This window comes from Pavona decussata, unplaced genomic scaffold (genome assembly GCF_977016875.1).
Source record: "Pavona decussata unplaced genomic scaffold, jaPavDecu1.1 SCAFFOLD_64, whole genome shotgun sequence".
Classification (NCBI taxonomy): Eukaryota; Metazoa; Cnidaria; class Anthozoa; order Scleractinia; family Agariciidae; genus Pavona; species Pavona decussata.
Window position 1 is genome coordinate 4,896,544 of NW_028145484.1, and position 22,016 is coordinate 4,918,559.

The window sequence follows — 22,016 nt, forward strand, 5'->3', positions numbered from 1 at the left end:
TTTCATTTCCCGTCGCTGCATTGACTTGGCCTAGCCATGCAGATGAGCCCTAACAAATGCGAAACAGCTGTCCATGTACATGAGCCTCGGGGTCACAGGTTGTTTTCGAAGGGCCCCTGGTGCATGTGCCGTGGTGTTTTGTAGTGGCCTAATACTTTTAAAACATAAACATTCTCTGTTGGTGTAAGGTCGTACCGTTTTGACAGTTTGAATTCAATCTGGTCTCGTGTAAACCGCCTCATACCTTCATGTAAACGCTGAGTTCATACCTGTCTCATGCAAATACGACCTGACAAATTTCTTCTGCCACTGTACTGAAGCCATTTCCAAAAGTGGTCAGAATTAAGTAAACCTGTGATCAGGCGTTCTTTTTTTCGGGGGAGCGCCAAAGTGTGGCAGCGCGAGAGTCGGCGGAAAAAAAGAACGCCTGATCGCAGTTTAGAACTAAGTGGGGTTGGGTCTTAGGTAACAGTGCACCCATTCTGTGAGGATAACAAAGTCCATTACGCCGCCACAAAAAACAATGCTTGGTGAAAATCATTCATATTTACTGCCGGGTTCTATAACGATATATTTGGTGTAGAATTTGAGGATAAAATAACGAAAAAAAGCAAAGTCCCTAGGCACCCACGAAAATTGTGTGCGGTGATCGCGTTCGATTTTTTTCTTTGCACTTGTTCCTGGAAATGGCCGCACATAACCCCCGGGCACAGTGCATGGCCACCAAGTATACCGGAATAGAGCTCCAATGGGTCATGAGTATTGTTGTCTATTTACCAGGAAGAGACGAAAAACAGCACAGTTCGAGTTCCGTCTAGCTGATAATTTATTTCATTATTTCTCTCAAACTCGACGTCTTTATTTACAGCTTTCTACACTACATTATCATAATTAAATATTATTTATCTTGATGCTAATGCACTTCAGAAAAAAGAAAACAAAAAAGAAACCGAATTTTGATGTTGCAGCCAATGATTAACAAAAACGAAAAACGAATTTGTAATAAATATTGTAAAAATGATAGTAAAAATAGCAGAAATCACATTCAAGACAAGTTTTATTTATTGGGTCAAAATATCTCGAGCCTTCACGCATATGAGTGACTCACCAAAAACAATTCTCAGCTGCTTCGATGGGCCTTACCAAGTAACAGAGTATTGAGATCACACGAAAACCAGCAATAATGCTTTGATTTCGTTGAGCACTACTCGACAAATGAATGACCTGAACCCATAAGGACAACTTATTACAGTTATCTAACCTCTAATATTTAGTACTCAAACAGTTTTGCTTTTCCCTTACAATATGACTTTTTGGAATTCAACTTTTAAGCTACTTCTCACAACCTATTACAACTGTACCATTGGCAAAACAGGATGACTGCTCTGACTTCGTTGTGTAAATATCAGTTTGAGTTCGTATCAGAAAAAAAGAGCTGAAAAATGAAGTTTAACGAAAAAGTAAAGAAAATCAACAACAATGATTAAGTTAACCATCCGCTTTCTCTCAACGAAAAAACATTATATTAGTTGAGATTAGTTTTTAGCTCCCAAGACTCGTCAAGACCCTAAATGCGCTCCTCTGGCACTAACACTCCCAGACCTCCCTCGGTCGGAATCAGGTGGAGGCTGAGCCAGCATAGGGGTGCTTCGAGATATCCGCTCAGACGCTGACAGCTTGGCATGATGGGCTAGGTTATCACGTGACGAAGACCGCTGAAGCCGTGTACCGCTGCCTCCCATCTTCTCCATCAATTTTTGGCCGCGGCTGCTGAGCGTTCGCTTGAGACGTGAAAACGTTTTTTCGCGCTTTCCGTTCTTCTTGTCGTCATTGGGATCGTCTTTTTCAGATTCGATGGACGTTTTACTATTGTTGCCGTTCAGGGATGATGCGGAGGATGCCACGCTGCTGGGTGCAAATGATGAGCTGCTACCAACAACGTCTTCCGCTAGAAGCTGTGCGACTTTGGTTTGACGAACAACATCAAGGGCCTGTGGAGGTAAGATTGGACTTAGCTGCATGGATCAGAGAATTAACTCTGTAGTGTACGTCAAGGTGCAAAGTCAGGGGCACCCGGCAATGGGAGTTTTCTCTCAGATCCTTTGAAACGCTATTTTAGGCTATCTGGAGTGCCTTTAAAGCTCTGTAGATTCATTTTAAGCTGCGGTATAATATTTTTATCTGTTCGGTCATTCTAGGGGAACTTGAGTCTTTTCGAAATTACTAGGGCATTTTTGTCCATTTCCCAAAAAACTTAGGTCTTATTTCCTTTCCGAAAATCTTAGCTGACCTTTTTTCGGTACCCGAAACGACATTTTTATCAATCCGAAACACCAGGCCTTAAATTTCCCATATCACGAAAGTTTGAGGCGAAAATTATTTTTAGAAAATTGTAGGGGATTAAGGGCCTTCCGAACAGATAATTTACCGAAACGATCCGTTGGGTGCCCCTGCAAAGTGAACCCACGAAATTCCTACTGAACGTAAGCCCTAGTTACGAAATGGGAGACTGCGCGAGGCAAGAAAAATATCTTTGACTTCGGCGGGATTCGGAACCCACGACCTCCGGATTGATGGTCCGTTGCTCTATCGACTGAGCTACGAGGCCAACCGAAGCATGCCGAGGGTGAAATGATGGTAATAGGACATTTTCACTATTGCGTCACTTGACTACAACTACCAGAATCCTTCATTTTTTTTTTGCTTTCTCGTGCAAATTAGAGCTATTGTTCTTTGCTCTCCACTGGGATTACAAAATTTGAATTTGAAAGGCAAAACGAAATGAATTCTGGTAGTTGTAGTCAAATGGCGCCATCATGAAAATGACCTACTGCGGCAATGTGAATGTGAAGGGTACAAATGAATGTTGTGCCGTTAGCACTAAGGACACAATGACTGATCAGAGAATTAACTTTGTAGTGCACCCGTTTTTTCTTAGACCCATTTACAAGTCGCACTACCATCGACTCAAATCGAATTGAAAAAATGAGGCCGAATTTAATAATCATACAAATAACATCACTTCCAAATACACCATTACTGTTCAATAAACTAGATTCAAATGCCACGCACATTACATACGTTCTGCCGGGACCTCAGCGCACACTCCTCTAGTGTCTCCGCTGCTTCAAACTTTCCCTGCCTGCGGTACAAAGCACCCAGATTCCTGAGGGTAGTGGTGACAGTAGGACTGTCGACTTTTGCCGCCTTATGCCAGCCTCCATATTCACCATATGGTGCGTTATCTTTCCCGCGCTTTCCATCATCCTCCAGAGACGACTCTGTACCAGGCCCAAATTCACGCTCGTGAGCTCGGGTGAGAACCTGAAATAAAACATGAAAAGATGTAAGAATTGAAAGGCCGTGAATACTCTGTTTCTCCTTTGTTTAGGTAGAAGACACCTAAAAACTCCCCCCTCTTAAAATTCTATCTTAATATGTAAGAAAGTTATTTTGAGTCAAAAGCTGAAATTCTAGTTAGCCATAAGGCGGTTTTCTGGGAATTTGAAGATAATTGTCGTGGAAAGGTTAAAAAAGAAAATCGACGTTTTCAACGTTGTGTTGAACAAATGCATACCTGCTTGTACAGTGTTTCAGCGGCTTTATATTTTCCTTGTTTTAAATACGCAGAGGCCTGTTGGAGAAGAAACAAAAAAAATTCACACAGAAGTTTACATTCAAGCTGGTGTAACAATGAAATACGACTTTTAATAAGCTCAAGTCTCACCAAGTTGTTTTTCGTCTTTGCCACATTAGGATCATCTGGCCCCAGCTTGGTTGTGTAAATTTCCAAAGCTCGCTGATAATACTGCTCAACCTACAAACCACATACAAGAACCGATCAGCATTTTCTTCTTTTAACAGTACTGTTCAGTTTTCATGTTTTTAATTGGTTTATGAAGAGGAAAGGTGTAAAACATACCTCGTCATACTTTCCTTGGTTCTGACACAACAAAGCCAGATTATTCAACTGTTTGGCTACATCAGGATGGTCTTTACCCAATACCTGCAAGAAAACAAACGTTCTTGATTACTACACTAAAGACGCAAACGCAGGGGCAAGCACAAGCGCAAGAATAAGAGTGCTTATTTCACTGTGAAAACTGCCTCGACGCATGCACGAGCACAAGGATCAAAATTCTTCTTTTCCTTGTGCTTGTGTTTGCGTCGCGTTCGTTTTCACTTGACATAAAGCTCTTATTCTAGTGATTGTATTTGCGCCTGTGCTTGCGTCGCTAGTGAAACCAGGCTTAACAGACCTAGGAGGACAAACTCGCAAAACATGCAATCACTGCCAAGTGCCGGAAAACATGCAACCCGGTGCCAAGCGCGGGAAAACACGCAGCCCGGTGCAAGCGCGGGAAAACATGCAACCCCGTGCGAGCGTGGGAAAACATGCAACCCGATGCAAGCGCGGGAAAACATGCAATGCAACCGGTACCAAGCACGGGAACTGAAAGGTACAAAACACAGTTCGCGATTGGTCAGTTGTTCTTGCTCCTGATCGGTCGATTAACAGCACGTGTGCTCTGCTGATTGGTTAGAGGACCTTTTCCATAAACAATGAACTGACAAAATACAAAACTCGACCACTGTTCTCACCTTCTCTCGTATCTCCAATGCTCGCTTACAAAGCGGTTCAGCTTCTTTGTATTTTCCTCTTTTGCCGTAAAGCACAGCTAAATTGTTGAGAGTTGCAGCCACCTGAAATCAAACGTAGTTATTACTAAAGTAGTTGCATTATTTTTTTTATCAGTGATTTCTTTTGTCATCTTTAAACTGATTTTAGTGGGCCAACCAGAGACTAATAATCAGCACGACAGAAGAAATGTTGGCCTCGATTGGCTGAGTGTAAAAAACAAAACAAAACAGAAAGTTAAGGGGAAGTTAAGTAAATAATAACACTCCAGCTAGTAAGTTGAGAGATGTCCATTAGTGCACATGTGTTAAACATCGCCATGCAAAAAAAAAAAAAAAAAAAAAAAAGCCGAAGAGGCCACAAAATTGTATTCTATTTATGACCTTCTTTACAATTCACCCGTATAGACAACAAAAATATAAACTCCTTTTTCAAAACACTGGCGACTGCCATCGATAAAACATGAAAGCCCCACCACCCACTTAGTAGTCTGATCGGTTGGGGACTTTCTAGTTCACGTTTTAATTTGGCCTGGTTCTTCAAATTGATGGGATAAAACCCCAAGATCAACAACCGACTGTAAGAATTGTTCAGAAAAACCTTGACTTTCTCAAACCAAGAGACACGAGTCTAGAGACCATGGACACCGCTTCGCGTTCAGAAAATTCCGCCAGATCTGTTGTCTCTTTTTTTTGCTGGCTTACGAGTACTATCTCTCAATAATGCTAAAGATAGATGTCAGGAAGGTCACTTAGATCAGTGCAAACCGATAAAATTTAGACCGCTGTTTTGACGCCGGTGAGCTGAGCTATTTTGGGAATCAAAGCCGTTCGGTTTCACGACCAGACATGCCGCACCTTTTGAGTAGAATGTCTACAGCTTAGAATATAACCACAGCCTGATAAACACCCTTAAATCCCGCATCAGACACTCAGACAAGCTGGCAGTTAATACCAGTAGATTTTCCTGTTAAAGCACCTCTGAGCCTTTTAACACATGAGCTTATTTCTAGAAGTACTGGCTTTGAAATACGACTTTAAAATAAACCATAAAAAGTCCTTAGGTACGGAATTTGTAGGGATATAAAACGAGAGCATTTTCCTTTTCGCGAATTTTTTCCTCTCAAGGTGGCGGCCCTCTGACCCGTTTCAGTCGTTCACAAATTGAGACAAAGGAAATGCGTTCTAAAACTGAGAAAAGGCAGAAAATTTAATGTGAGAGTTCCGTAGCCTGTTTAAAGCGGCCAGTTTTGTAGTTTGAGGAGGGAGGATGAGTGAACACGGTAAGCGCTGCGGATCCCTTTTTTCGCACGCTCTACACCTCTCCCGCGGGTATAAGGAACAGCTGCAAGGGACATTCCCGGAATTATTTCTACGCGCGCCGCCGCCTTTCCTTTCCAGCGCCTACTGAATCTATTTTGATAGCCTTATGGCCTATGAAACGACTGTTAAGCTTAAATAAACAGTAACTGCCTCACCAAAAACATGACAACGATTACGAAATTCTTTCGCACAAGATTTGTAACCACAACTTAAACACTGACTTTTTAAATACTTTCGGAAAACAGATCTTCCATGTTGCAGCTTCGCCAAAGCGAATGAGCTGAGCGTTTTTCCTTTTTTTTTTTTTTTTTCGCGGGAATTTCGCTTTCGCGTCCGCGCGTCGAAATATGACAGCAAAGTCAGGTCCAAAATAGCTCGTTGTGAATTTTCTGGTAAACAAAGAGACCCTTCACTGTCAATTCAAAAAGATAAACGAAGTCAAAAGCACATCAGATTGTGGACTCACACTCTTGACCTCTGGACGGGATATGAAATGACGCCACATTTACGCTCCTTTTATGGTCAGCCATCAGCTTGAACGTCAACAGCCTTCAGCTGGCGTGCGTGCTTCAGTTTATCTCCTCGCGTCCAAAACCGTTCAAAATGAAAATTTTCAGTAGCTGTAGAAACCACTCGGAGTTTTAAAATCAGAGGAAAACAATGACCGCGTAGGGCACGAATTAACGGAGTAAACACGGGCAAATATTTACGAACCCTTAGGCTTCAGACCTGTTTTCTAGACCTGTTTGCTAGACAAAGGCTTACCAGCTTTTGGTCAACAAGACGACAAAACGCGCGCTTAGGAATTCTACTTTTAGTTTCTCGTTTCAGATCTTTTTTGAACAGGTAAGCGAGGTGGAGAAATTCAGGGTTTAAAAGATTTCAACAGGAAGGGAGAACAACAGAAAAATGGCGACGGGTGAATGCGGAGAAATGATGTCAACGTAGTAGCAGTAGCAGCTACTCACAGCTGGATGGTCCTCGCCAAGTGTCTTCTCTCGGATCGTCAGCGCATCATGAAGCAAATTTGCAGCTTCTTTGTACTTGTTTTGATCCCTGAAAACACAGGTAAGACACAAGGAAACTGTTACTACAACTTCAACCATAACACAAATGACACAGACAATTTTATACAACCGACGGAATCTCAGTAAGTCGATCGAGTCCCCGTTGAATTTCTCGCTTACTCAATCCGAAAGAAGACTACCGGTTGCAGTTTATTACAGCAATTTAACCCCAGATAGCTGGAACAGCTTTGTCGGTTCATCCCGGTTCGATTTACTGAGCTTCAACAGAATTTGTTAGATTCTCTTTGGGTGACACGCAGTGATGCATGACTCCCTGATATTTGCGCATGAAACGACACATTCTCTCCAAATCTGTTTGTCGTTTCTAACCGATCAAAACTGCAATAACATTTCCATTCCTTTAAGAGATAGAAAGGTGAAAAGTGAAGGGAAATGTCAGGTTTTATCTTGGGAAGAACGAATTTTCGCAAAGATGAAACTATCATGTGATTCATGACTTCATATCACAAGAAATTTGATCCAACTCATACGTAACACATTAGTTTTAACATAATATAAAGAATTTGACCTAAATATCGTTTGGGAACTGAAAGAAAAGGACAACAGGTTAATGATGAGAGAACCATGACAATAACATAACAATTAACGCTACACCCTTTACGACGGTTCAACTCCTCTATTCTAGAAATCTAAATTTTTCTTTGGGATATTAAACTATAATTGTACCGCTCAACGGTTTTAAATAAATGGTTACCACGATTTAATCCACAGACTCAAAAGTTAAAACCACCTTGTATAGCGTAATAAACAGCACCGCAGGAAAGTACTGCTCAGTTGCTTTGAAATAATGGCAACACTTGTGTCTTTAGGAAGTATTGCACAAAAGCTTTTATTTGAATGGTCACACTTCAGTAATTCACTCACAAACACAAAAGTTAGAACCACTCTTCACAGCATAATAAACTACACCACAGGAAAGTACCGCTCAGTAGCTTTCATTTGAACGGCCAGACTTTAGGATTTCATCCACAGACTTAAAATTTAGAACCACCTTGTACAGCATAATAAACAGCACCACAGGAAAGTACTGCTTAGTAGCTTTCATTTGAATGGTCACACTTCAGGATTTTTTTAATTGGACGTTGGATTGAATGTTGAAGCAGTTATTTACCGCAACAACCAATAGAGTTTTGCTTGGTTTAAAGTAACTGTCCTTTGAAATCAAGAATAGAATATTCAACTGTGCCCTCCTGGCGCGGTAAACATGACTACTCTTTTCAATAATATCAAAATTCCACAATCAGGCTGTTAATCAACAGCAAAGAAACATAATATCAATTGGCGATGCATCTCAATTTGCCATTTTAAAGGCAAATATAACTTTTGTTAGAAATACTTCCTATTATAAATTTCTTATAATATCCAATTTTCAAGTTGCCTTTTCTCTATAGAATTGTTTTGTCTATTCTACAGGCTTAAGTTAAATGTCTGTCATACATGATCGATTACATTTGGAATTAATATCAAGTGTTTTCCGTTAACATTTTAATGAAGTTGACAATACAAAAGCCGCAGACAAAGGATTCAATTTATATTCAAACGTTCTTTTTTCACAAATATTTGCCAACGGCTTTTCCAAAAGTTAAACCTTCTCTCAAGTCTGCTCTGCAATGACGCTTTTTACTTTGGAAAGAGCTTTCCACTTGCAGAACACGTTTCTTATTCGGTAGGCAAATTTGGTACAAGCTCTTCTTTTTTCGCTCGAGTGCTGTTTTGTAGAACACTGGCCGGTGACAGCTCAATACTTCTGTTTGGTTAACCTCTGGTCCACGACCCACATTAGGATGCATTAGGATACAACTTTTGACGCGAGGTGAAACTCCTGTTGAAAGTTTGAAGCAATTTATCACAACAAATGAAAGTTCTAAAACAAAAAGGTAAGTCATATACCACCTGAAAAGTATTTTGAACTCGTTATTTTCGGCCTAGACGACAAATAAACCACCCGAGAAACACAGGAAAACGTAATTCTAAAATTGGACAGAAATGTCTGGCAGACAGATTCGGAAAACATATCTTCTTTTATTTTTGTCTGCATTCATGGCACATTCGTCTTGAACACACGGTATGCAAAAAATGTCTAATTTCAACACAGCTGTTTCGCAACTTCACCGGATAAGTTAAACTCATTTGGTTTATTCCCTCGGCCTTTATTTTACTGGACAATGACATGATAAATTTGTTGCTTTTAGTGTTGACTTTAAAGTTACTGTCCACAAAATAACTTGAATACTTGCAAGACAATTACACGGGTATCTTTCTAGAACTGTGATCAAAAGGTAATTATGTTAATTCCCTTTGGCCCAAAAGCAGTAGAGCTCTGATTGAAATGATCAAGTTTACATCAAAACAACTGCCATTTTTACTGGTACACGAGCCAGCGGACGTTTCTTTGACAATATTCGATTCCTGCTCGGGGCGATTTTTTCCGACATTTGTTGTTTTTCCTGTGTTAACCTCTCTGAAGACGAACAAAAACTGAAAGATGACAAAGCTTTGTCTCTTTAACTTAACCAAAGAAAACAATCAATTAATCAATCATGATTCCGATTTTTCAAAAGCAAATGAAAGCTACGAGCAGTACTTTCCAGTCGCAGTGATTGCATTTTGAAAATTCTACGTAATTACTAACTGGGTAAAATCAGTGCTCGAACTTTTTTCTTTCTTTCAATTCCCTGGGGAATTGATTGTCTTGGCCCTGGATAGGTTTACATATTCATTTAGTTTACAACTGACACGTAGTGTATTCACATTAGAAGCAATCAATTTAGTTCCTTTGTTAATGTGGATTAGAACAATTCATCATCTTAAGGGGTTGGTCATCTTATTTTACGAGCTTGTCCGTTATAAATTAAACTTTGATTGCTTAGAAAAACAAAATGAATGCAGGAATATCTTTTGCGGGATTGGGTTGCCATGACAAATAGAGTTACACCACGTCGAAGTTGAAAACCTGCCAAACCATCATTTTCTAATATGAAGTGAAAAGGAGATGTTAAAGGAGGTTTTGATTATCACTTTTCTCCAGTGCCATTTTGAAAAGAATGCACCCAGCATTTGCTATAATGAAAGCTATCAAAAATTACTTTTGAGAGAAAGAAAGTATTTTCTTTGACAGAAATTTATTCCTACAAAACGCAACATTTCCGAAGGACCAATAAAAATTCATCCTACCGAAAAACTTCTTTTTTTTGTCTTTGTCGAAAGAATTGGAATTAACTTAAAATCCACTCCGTTTTTGTAACTTGAAAGTAAAACAAAAGAATTTTCAGAGAGTCATCTTGTGCACAATCATGTTCAAGACTGCTTAACCCCTTTAAACCCCAAGAGTGACGAGAAACTGAATTCTCTTTACAATATCACTGCTTGATAAAACGTTCAGGTAATGGGAATAATCTTGAGTTTTTAATCAAATTCTTCAAACAAGCATCATGAGAACGCATGAAGAACCGAGCGGAAAATTTGCATTTTAATACTGGGGCTTAAGGGTTACCAGAAAATTAACCTAATATTCTAGAAGATCCAGGCATTTATTTCTGCATCCATACAAGTGATTCCTTACTATATTTCTCTCATTTATCTGTTGTTTTGAACCATTATCACAAGGTCTTGAACGAATCTACAAAAATATCACAAATAAGTCATGTTCTTAAGCCAAACTCTGGAAAACAGTACTACTTATTTTAATACATTGCAAAAAAAAGCTACACCCTAACAACAGAAAATGAATAATATAACTATCTGCAGTAAAACATAATTAATCTACTGTTCCTTTTGTAAAAAAAAGTATATTATATATCTCTTACACCACTTTTATGCCATTTCTTTGACTACCATTGTGAGATTCACATAAAACTCTTCAAACATCTTTCTATGAGGCCACAAATAAACGTAAAAACTTTAAAGCTCACTTTTTAACCAAGCTGAAAAACAAGCCTAGATTTTACATGAAACAGAATTACCTTAGCCTGAGAAAACACAACATTTTACAGTAGCTTAGCGACATCGATGAAAACAATATTACCAAGGAAATACTCCACCGAGTACAGGCAGGAGTACATTGCAAGTGCAATGTATTATCCATGTCACTTGATAAGCCTAGATTCTACATGGAACAGAATTACCATAGCCGGAGAAAACATATTTTACGGTGCCTTGGCAAAACCAGTATTACCAAGGATATATTGCACAGAGTAATGGCAGCTAAATTATTGCAAGTACAATGCATCTATGCCACTTGTCAAAGGTTTTGATCAGTTGTTTATAGTGTCTATGGTTGGCTTAACATTACTTGAACAGGACTAACACAAAACTAATATCTGGTTAGCAATACCACATTATCAGTAGCCACGCATTAGTTTAGGTTAGTTCTGGTATTAAAGTATGAAGCAACATGCGTGGAAGCTACTGCCCCTACAAAATATATATTTTTTCTCTTCTTGGAATCCAGGAATCTGGAATCCGTCCAGAATCTTCCCAACTTCCTGGGCCCATTACTTGCTTGATCTGGAGACAGTGTCTCAACGATCAGTGTGTCACACTTTTGATCTGAAACCTAGCAGCTGGTTGTTTAAAAGCAGGTTAACACTAATGTGGGATCAAAAGTTAATCATGGTCTCTGATTTCCTTGTTAAAAGGCAATTCCAAGTTTGCAAATGGAATGCACTGGTCAGTTTAAAGGACTGGTTGTGCGCTTATCCTGAGACTTGCTTCAAAATGGTGTGTGCCATTTTCAGAATGAAGAACCATCCCTTTTTAAACAAACTTTTCCCACATGTATAACAACAAAATATTGAGAGAGCAGTGGGGCAAAAATTTCTGTAGATATTTGGGCTTAGGGGTATGGAAACTTAAACAAACACTGGGGGAAGTAGCTGATCTCATGTCTTTGGAGAAAACATCTGGTAAAATAGATCACGTTCTCCAATCTGATTGGTCAATGAAGATGGCCAAATGCGAGTTGCATGAGCTTTTTTCGCATAACTTTTCAAATCTTTGCTTTCTGTGTGCATATGTGCAAGCCTTACAAAAAATCTATCTTGACACTTCTGCCCTTCTGTGAAAGTGGTTTCTTATATCAATTTTATACTTGACAATTCATTAAACTGCGACAACTTCTAAAAAAAACAAAAAATTTTAAGTGTTGTCTCTCTGCTCAAAGTTTTGTGAAAATTTTTGCTTGACAATCAAACATGTACACAGCAAACTTATATGGGTAATGCAGTAAGCACACTTTGGGCACCATTGTCAACAAAACTTAAGCTGCATTTTTCTTCATTTCTCAGGAACTTGAAATCCTTGGTTTTCTTTTCAGAATTCAGTAGGTGAAATACTACCAACATTTGTAGCGACAAATTGATGTTGAAAACCCATCTTGAGCAATTAGTGAGCAGTCTTTTGCTACAAATACAGAGCATGTGCAGTTGTGCTGTGTCACATTCATGACACATTATGACATCATGAAAATGGTTTTACCAGATGTTCTCTCCTAAAGGGCAAGAAGATCTTGGTACAAGATAAAAGGAATAGCATCCAATCATCCAAGGAGGAAAAAGTTCAATTTTATAGACACTTTTCTGACCCAAATTCTTTGTTGCCACCACTTTGTTTTTGTATCTGATTGAAGTCATATACTCATATTAGTAGACTTATTAACTGATGGTAAAGAAACATCGAAGGCAGTGATGCATCAGTGGCCAGCATCCAGCTTCTTAATTATATATTATTATAATTTTTATAACATTGCTAGTCGCTTTGCACAGCTTTTCAGTCAAGCTCTAGCCATGCGGGTTGCCTGTGGTCAGTACACATGGGTGGAGGGCAGCAGTGATATCATGGGCACTTAAAATTTATGCAAACCACCCAGTTAGAAATTTCCAGTATAGATGTGAAATAATTACCTCGTCTTAACAGAAGACGGATGACATGCAAAATGTATCAGCATCAATTGGAAATCTCAAAAGGTGCAGCGAAAGTGCATCACTTTGACCAAGAACCCATAATTTCAAAGGGAATGATGACATGTACCATTTGATTTTCCAACCACAATTTCCGGGTTTTGCATGTAAATGGCAAGCCCCAGGACTCAACCACTCAGGGTTATCAGACTACACAAACTGCTCAATTTGCTACATCCTGACCTGGGAAATGTCTGTTTTCTCAAGCTAAGGTTTTCTGGTCATTATTTTTTATTGCAGTATTCTGCAAACAGAATTTAGAAATACCTTTTTTTCGTAAAACTTCACTGCTAAATAAAACTACTTGTTCTTAACACAGCATTTCTCATTTCTGTTACTGACACACATACACCGATATCCTCTCGTCAACATATAAAACTGCCAAAATCGAATCCTAAAAACTGCTAAAAATATATTGCTTTCTATAAAATATAAATTTGTTTGTTTGTTTTTGTTCACATAAGAGGAGGTCTGATACTGCAATTTATTAACCAGTCTTGTACTGTCTCTCCCACAGGCGCAGATGGAATAGAAAAGACCTGTGCGATGCAACCAAAAGTTCTGATGTCAGTCAATAAACTGATCCACAACAAATGAATGAAAACATTCCAATGACGACTGAATAATAAAGATGACTTGTTTATCATGCAATGTTTGGTGTGAATTTGACATAGAAATTGTGCACTCCCTGGGCAGATTGCCTTGAGTCTGGCAATCTTAACTGCATTCAAATGTAAAAAATAAGAAAGCTCTGTGAAAGAAAAGGTTTCTACTTCGAGAGCCCAAAGCCGACAAGTTTTTTGTGAGTCTAAGTTTACAAAATCATTTTATGATAAACCAAAATTTTTCAGGAACCATTAGGTGAATCAGTTTTCTGGACGTCGCCCATTCAAACACAAAACAAACACACAGAGCCAACCAGTCTCCACATACTAACTTCCCTTTTGGCACTTTTTTACTAAATCATAAAATAATTTAGTAAACTCATACACTCACAAAAAACCTATCATCTTAGAGCTCTCAATGTAAAACCCGTATGTTTAACTGACCAGAAAGAAAAACATACAAAATCTGGTGAAACATGCTTCTCATTAACAAGTTCCCTATTCTTGTGAAGTTTGTGTCTGATATTAATGTGTTGAAAATGAAAATGAAAAACTGGATGTTGAACTTGTGAATAAATGGAAATTTGTCAGTTCCATATACACGATCATGGTGTTTCACAGGTGTAGGATGATGGATGAAAGATCTTGACATCATTTACATGACCCCCCAGGAAACCACACAACACTTCCTGCTCTCCAATCCCATTTCCTGAAGATTATCAATAATGTATTTGACATATATTTTAAATTTACAAAACTTACAACATTTGTAAGCATTCAATATAATTTTCTGGCATAAAATTTTGCAAGACAATAGAACTATGCATTGATTGCTTACACTGGTAACAAAAATATACTGTATTTTAAATCTGTTGCTTGTATGAACAACTGTTTTGATTTTCTATTATATGCATAAACTTCAAATTACTTATTTCTCTCAAATGAAACTTCTTCACAAGAAGCTTATTATGTCACAAATTCAAATCAAAAATGAAATGTACAGCCATGACTACAGACTCAGTGACTAGAGCATTTCGAAATACTTGTTACTTACAATACAATGCAAAACTAGAAAATTTGCAAAAAAAATGTATCTGTCTATTCCAAAACAGTAACCATTAAAGTACTTGACAGTATGCCAAGGACGCAATCAAGGCCTGCAGTTAGTTTGTGCTGAGAGTATCTGAACCACTGATGCCAAAGCGTCACATGTGGGAGTTGAGAGGTGCTGTTCATCCTCAGTGAAATCTCATGATTAAAATGCCGCACATTAACTTCATGATCCCAAGTACTGAATATTTTGAAATAATGAGAAGTTGCAACAGCACATTTGATCTCTCCTAAACTGAACTTCTTGAAATCAGTGAGCTTCCAATATGCCCACGCAAGTACTGTCCGACCGTTGCTTCAACAGTGTCCATCTTCTCTGTCAGCTTGTCGTGTTGATCAAACATGATGCCAGATACGAGTGACAGTTCACTGTCTGTCATAGCACTGTCTGCCATTGATGCCTCAGAGCTGGCACTGAATATAAGTCCTGAATTCTTGATGCTAACTCTGTCCAAGCTGCGATCGTCTTCCATGCAATTTCTCACCGGGTGCATGAGGAAATTAATTATGTCCCAAAGGACACTTTTAGGGAGATCTACGGCCGGGTGCACTATATTGTATCTGACAAAGGAAATGTAGCCTAAGATACTGCCTGCGCTATGGAATCACATGGGTGGGGTGAGGTTATATATGGGTGGGGTGGGTGGAGTGACATGATTGTTATGATAGTGTTATGCTCATATGAATCATTGTTAAAAATTGAACATGGAAGTAAGTGGAATTTGCATGATATATATACCTTACCTTCCACAAACTATTTAAGGGCTTTAATCAACATAACTTAAGAGACACTCACAGAAAGCTTTGTCATTTAGCAACTGAACAGAGTGCAGGGCAGTCATGCACCCAACAAAGACTAGACAAGGCACAGCCCAGTAGCAACACATCACATGGACTTACCACACACTGGCCTCTACAGGTAAAGAAACAAGCAAACCATGAAACTACTGGCAACTCCTAATTACCTGTACACAAGAGCAAGGATGTTAAGCATTGTAGCCACATCTGGATGATCATGGCCTGACGTCTTCTCAAGATCTTCTAGGGCCTGCTTACACAAGGGGACAGCCACCTCATATCGACCCTAACAACAAAAATCATGTCCTCAATAACTCTCCAATCTAACAAAACAATTGAAACTTGCTGTTTTGATACTCTGTAAGGATTTGCTACCAAACTGGCTGTCAACTCTTAAGATCAACTTGTGTTGTCTGTTACATGTACATCTGAAAAATGTTTCTGCTTTGAGATTACTACCTTTGGGCACCATGAATTTATTGTACAATTTCTCTTGGGTGTCTCGATAACATCTTTTTGCAAAGGAGGAGATAAACATTTGCTGTAACAATGTGTAACAATGTAGCTTTTTCTCTTGGACACGGGAGGCCTAAAGTATATTATATGGTATCATAGAAAACTGATGGCTCAATTAAGCAAATTGGTTTGTTATGACATGAGGTTGGTGTGAGAAATTCAACTAAGTTTATTCTCCCATAAAATATGAAAAGCTCACACTCCTTTATCAAGAACTTCTACAAAATATGGCTACCCAAATAATCCAAGATGGTCCTTGAGCTAAAAGCTTATTTACAAAACTAACAGAAGCAGCATGCTTCAGCTTAAAGTTCCCACTGTACCTGTGATGCATACTGGATGACCAAATTGTGTAAAGTTCTTAATCTCGCTGGGATCTCATAGACACCTGACGCACTAGCTGAAGTCGCTGATGACGCTTGACTCAATGTTTCATCTGGAAACAAAAACAAATATTTAGTGAATGAATATTCAAGGCAATTGTCAATAGAAAATGGTATTTAACTAGTAATAATCAAAGATTAGGGAGTGCGTTCGATAATCTCAATCCCAGGCTCTCTCTCCTTTGCCAAGTTGGTGATGATGTTATCTGCCCCTGCAGGGGATGCCAGATACACGTCTTAAAGTCCATTCACTCATTGATGATTGTCCCATACAATCTTGTGTTCTTTCTATGTCGAACGCAATAAATGAATCTTTTAGTACATAACAAACCAGTGGATGGCGCTTTTGGCAAGCTTTCATTGCCTACTCAAACTCCAGATAGTAGTTGCTCTTCAGCTTCCTACATTGTCCTGGATTTCATGTGCAAGTTTTTCACTCATTTGTCCAAAAATAATTTATTGCGCCTGGTTGGCTATCCACAGTGTTGGTGAATAGCAGTCTATTTTTACCCCACTTTTTAGCTCAGTAAATATCCACCTCCGCTTCATTGGATAATAATATTGTTAAGTAGGTAACATCACATACCATCAACCTCTGTTTCTTCTTCATCTTGGGACAGCACATCATGAATGCTTATGTCATTTTCAATCCCTTCATCCTGTCAGAAACAACTCAAATCAGTCAGCCTGAATTTTTGACTTGGAAGCTTCATGCACCTCCAAAGTTCCATTTAAAGTACAGCCAAATTACAACAAATTTCCTGGCAAATCATTTTGGCATCCCCCCTCAATACAACACTTGAAAATACTAGACAGAGTTACTTAAATTAAGATTCCATAAAACAAGTTTTAATCAGTTTTTACTGAGGAAACACACTCAAGGTACTATGCACAAGCTAAACATGCAATACAGCAAGTTAAACAGAAACATATTACGTGCAAGAACAACTACAGTGAGATTGTAAATTTGATGGGCAAAGAATTGGGGTGTCTGCAGGAGAAATAACAGTTTGGGCCAAAATCTGGCTGTAACGAAGAGAGTCATATCCATAGGATGTGGGGTTCTATGATAACATCCAGCCAAAAGACTCTACTAACAAAACAAAATTAACATAATCAACACAGCTTATCAAGTACAAGTGAACAAAAAATAACATTGTGGAACACTTACATGCTTATCCTAAAGGTGAACAATTCCAAGAGGGGCAGGACACATGAAAGTCAAAATAAAATAAAATAAGTTCAGACTGGTGGATGAGTGAGTGTGATAAGCGCCAGGAAGTTTATGAATAAATCAAAAATGAAAGACACTTACGTCATCATATTTTTTAATCGAGTTCATAAATTCAAGGTGTTTCTTCTCTTCCTCAAGCTGGGCAACTTTCTGTTCACTTTCTTGCAGTTTCTGCTGTGTGACTGAAAGCTCTTCTCTGAGCCATGCATTCTCTTGGCAAAGCCTTCGCACTTGAGCTTTTAACTTCTGTTTCTCTGCTTCGACTGTGCTAAGATGGCTACATAATGCCATCATAACCTGATACGAATAGAGAAAAAATACTTTATCATCATCTCTTTCACCTGACAGGGGAATAGCCCCTTGCATTCACAGAAGTACTGGATGAGCTGAGAGTTTAATTTAACAATGTATAATTAATTGTTAGTATCAATATGTAACTAGACTGCCAGCGGTTGTCCTTTGTTCCTCAGAGCCAAGCAGGGCACGCGAAAAGTTAATTTAATTATAAGAAAAATAAGAGCCTGTTCGCAGTCTAATATTTAACAACCATAAATTCTTAATTACAACTGAACTCCACTTAGCACACACTCATATTATTCTGTAAACTTGTTTTTATGCTTTTTCCCAAAAATTAACCCCCTTAACACGCAAGCCTGATAACAATAGCAATGACTGTTTCTGGTCTGTACAATGTCTATAATGACCAAGTTTGACTGTAATATGTTTTATTTCAGCAACATATCAAAACATGGCGGTCTGTGTAGAATGTAGCTTGAACAGGAAGACATTAATTTCACAATGATATTTCATATTCCAAATCTACAAAGTCCATAAAGGAAGAGATCTAAGTGTCTTAGTAATTAACCCTCTCACTCCCAAGAGTGCCATATGGCACAAAAATTCATTACGTGCCCAATGTTGGGTCAATTTGTATCAAATTTGGACACCAAACAGATCTTGGAGAGATCTGCACAATGGAAGCATAAAATCGTACCCCCCTCCTACATAAGACATGATTAACCACCCCTCCATTTTTTGTAACTTTTTCCTCTTACACTTTAAAGACCAAGTCACCATTTGACAAGAAACTATGTGCTGAGATCTGCAAATTAAGCTTTACTTTAGGGGTATACCCAGTGTATACGAGAAGTGAAATGTATTTTAAGGTTTATATTTTCTCGTTTTAAACACTTTTCATTCTCTTCTGTTACTTCCTTTGTCTTAGCTGGAATGATTTATACAATGCCCCTGATAAAACCTTTTAATTGGTGTATTACAGTTGGTGTAGGGGTTCACAGTTGCCGTTTTACAAAAATACGACATTTCCCATGGGAGTGAAAGGGTTAAGTGTTCATATTGTATTGAAACACTACTTGATTTGTTTCTAAATAATTATCAATCAAAGTTTCTAACCTACAAAATGAGAAGTCAGCACTTATTTCTTGACAAGATGCTGTAAAATACCTTTTAATTGATTAATCCTTGCGAGTTCAGTTCAGAATATTTCTGGTGCTCAAAGTTCCAGAATCTCAGTCTCTCAATGACAAAGAATCGAATAATGTCAAATTCCTTAACAAAGTGACATGACTGTTAAAAAACATTTTTGGTATAAGGATAAAATTCCTTAAAGTGATTTAAATAATGCTTTCACTTTCTAGTCAGCAGGAAGATTTTACATGCCATTTGAAGGAAGTAACACATTTTCTAAGCACTGCTTACTCATAGCCTATCAATCAAGATAGTTTGGTGTTTAAAAGCAAGGTCTTCATCGCCAGTCATAGTTCAAATAGTTATGACTTGAACACGTACCTTTCAAATTAGTGATTTATTGATACAACAGAGAAATACCGTTTTGAGATAAATTATGACCACTGTTGGCAAGTACTATTTATATAAGCAAGTCTCATTTACTTAATAATACTATAACAGGCAATGTATGTAGCAATTAAAATGTCTTATCATGTCAAAACTGGTTATATTGGGGATAACTGCAATGTCTTACATTCTTTGAATAGCTAGGTAACCATTATGCAAATTAATAACTGACATTTAAGCTTGATTTATTATTTCATTAAATCGTGTTTTCTTCAAAAATGCTTGCTCTTTCTAAACAATAAATCTTAATGTTGTTTTCCTTTGGTAACAGTACAAGAGCCAATAGATAAATATAGAACAAGGATCATTAAAGATAAATAGAAAATATTGGCATGAGAACGTGTATAGTATCAGTTTCAACGAAGTTTGAATGTATATAGTAAGTTATGTTACAATTACCCTTGAAAATTCACATAATCAAAAGAGATTAGGGAAGTGGTATTCTGACCACAAAATGTACAGTTTGGCAATCTGCAGTCATCATTCACTGACACTGCCTGAATAGTCTTCAGCAAAAAAACAGTTTCAATATTGCCTACAGCACAACAAACTGACATCGTCATTTTTTTTTAATCAGTAATAATTTATTTTTGTGATTGAAAATTTTCCCTTTTTTTTTAATCAATAATAATTTATTTTTGTGATTGAAAATTTTCCCTTTACAAGGCTACATGTAAGCACTGAAAGCCAAACCAGGGGTATATTTTTTTTCCTGTCATAAATCCAAAATAAGTTGGCGAGTCTGCTATTAAATTATTTAAACCAATCACTTAGTGATTAGCACTGTAGTTTCAGTGAGTTGTGTCTGACAGCAAACAAGGAAATTTTTTAACAATATTTAAACAATTTTTTTAAACGATAAACCATCCTCGTTTGGATTGCTAACAAACTTTGAGCGTTCCTCTAAGAGGATCACCAGCTCACAGGTTAGTTTGTGGTAGTTTTTTTAATTTTCTTTTTTCATTATAAGAAAGATTCTAGAAAGATCTTTATGCAAAAGCTATTTTAATTTAGGTGACGCTAATTAATTTGGCTCTTTTCTCTCATATGAAGGGTATGTCAAAATCAAAATGAAAAGAGAAATTATTGGTCTGTGGTAGCCCTCAACAGCACTTCAAAGCTGCAAAGTTCATTAATTAACTGAAATTGGAAACGACAAAAATTTGCATTGCCATTTGATATCTCTAGCTAAAGAGGGTACATGAATAAAATTATAAACTTTCATCAAGAAATATTCATCTCAATCTATCCACCATCTATCTATCGATGGTCAAGAAACTGAAACAATATATACATATATATGGCATTTAAACGTAGCAGATGTTTATAGTCAAATTGATCTTTACCCGTCAAAAATTGTTAGGAGCAATTGAACGTTCCTAAGCTTGCATGCTAAGATAAGAGTAAAGAAGCGGGGTGTTTATGATTACAATCGTATTTTAACATCCATCCATCCGAAATAACAGAAAAAGTGGTCTACTTTTAACACAAAGAATCCATACCTGCGCTTCTCCTAACCCGAGCTCGATCTTCTCAATCGATTCCTGAATGATCGATCCTTTTTCTCGCTCCAACTCCGATTCACCCTCATTTTTTTCGTGTCGCGAGTTCAGATTATTCAGGATTCCTGAGTGTTCATTTTTCAAGGTTTCTAATCCTCGTACCACATTTTTCGTGTTGTTGATTATTTCGTCCTGCGTCCATTTTTTGCTTCCCTCAAGGTTCGTCATATTTATCCTATGAAGTGTTATCACGAATGACGGCAAATTCGATACAATTGAAGTGGGAAAATGGCGTCTACAACAACGTCCTTGACTTCGAACGCACCGGTTTCTCCTCCAAGATTACGCTCCAACTTTAGCTTTGCTTTCCCAAACGTTCATTAAATTATAGCAATCCCCATCTTTTCTGAGTAACCGAACTTTTCGATCCCGTTACGGCAAAGAAATTCGCCAAATCATAGCGTTTACCCTTGGCGTTCGTCTTCCCCTCAAAATCTTCCACAAATGCGTTGACTGACAACGAGGCAAAAGCATAACTTATGCAAAGGGGGGGGGGGGGGGTAGGTATGGATCTTTGCGGGGGGAGGGATAGGAGAATTTAAAAGATAAAGAAACAAAATTTCGGGTCGCTTATTTTGAACTAACTTCTCTGAAACAGACAGTAAGGAGTTTCCAAACTAAGTGAATCAGCCATATTTTCACATAGGATTACTGCAAGGATCTGTTATATGGAAGGATGAATGCAAGTAAACATGAAAAGCAAGATATAAGGTACTATGCAAAAATATGGGTCAACCACCCCCCCATAAGTTATCTTCAAGGATGGGGAATGCAGATACATGGATTTTTTTTTTTCTTTCCAAAATATGAGCGGCGATTCAACCTAATTATAGAGAAGTTGCTTCACAAAATGTTTGTTTTAAAAATAATGATTATAGCAAACTATCTGCTGCATACCACGTGCCACACACAGTAGATTGTCATGAA

At 38.0% G+C, this 22,016-nt stretch overlaps 1 protein-coding gene, 1 long non-coding RNA gene and 1 other non-coding gene across 5 annotated transcripts; 1 reads left to right on the forward strand and 2 right to left on the reverse strand.

Annotated features, from left to right (window-relative positions):
• Positions 1-808: 808 nt before the first annotated feature.
• On the reverse strand, positions 809-21,533 carry LOC146478658 (kinesin light chain-like). 3 transcript variants are annotated; one of them, XM_085112253.1, is made up of 12 exons: positions 21,030-21,533; positions 17,734-17,949; positions 17,005-17,077; positions 16,359-16,471; positions 15,687-15,805; positions 6,930-7,017; positions 4,603-4,704; positions 3,923-4,006; positions 3,728-3,817; positions 3,578-3,634; positions 3,082-3,324; positions 809-1,991 (listed from the first exon to the last, which is right to left on the reverse strand). In XM_085112253.1, exons 1-12 carry the CDS (start codon positions 21,255-21,257, stop codon positions 1,560-1,562), a joined length of 1,845 nt encoding a protein of 614 aa, XP_084968379.1. In that variant the 5' UTR covers positions 21,258-21,533; the 3' UTR covers positions 809-1,559. The 3 variants fall into 3 exon arrangements, with proteins under 3 accessions (XP_084968379.1, XP_084968377.1, XP_084968380.1); XM_085112251.1 differs by having other exon boundaries at positions 3,073-3,324; XM_085112254.1 differs by lacking the exon at positions 21,030-21,533 and adding an exon at positions 19,117-19,239 and having other exon boundaries at positions 3,073-3,324.
• Positions 2,535-2,608, reverse strand: Trnad-auc (transfer RNA aspartic acid (anticodon AUC)). Its single transcript has one exon. It is a non-coding gene; the product is annotated as a tRNA-Asp (tRNA).
• On the forward strand, positions 6,884-13,657 carry LOC146478660 (uncharacterized). Its single transcript, XR_014865151.1, has 2 exons — positions 6,884-7,029; positions 13,524-13,657. It is a non-coding gene; the product is annotated as an uncharacterized LOC146478660 (long non-coding RNA).
• Positions 21,534-22,016: the final 483 nt, after the last annotated feature.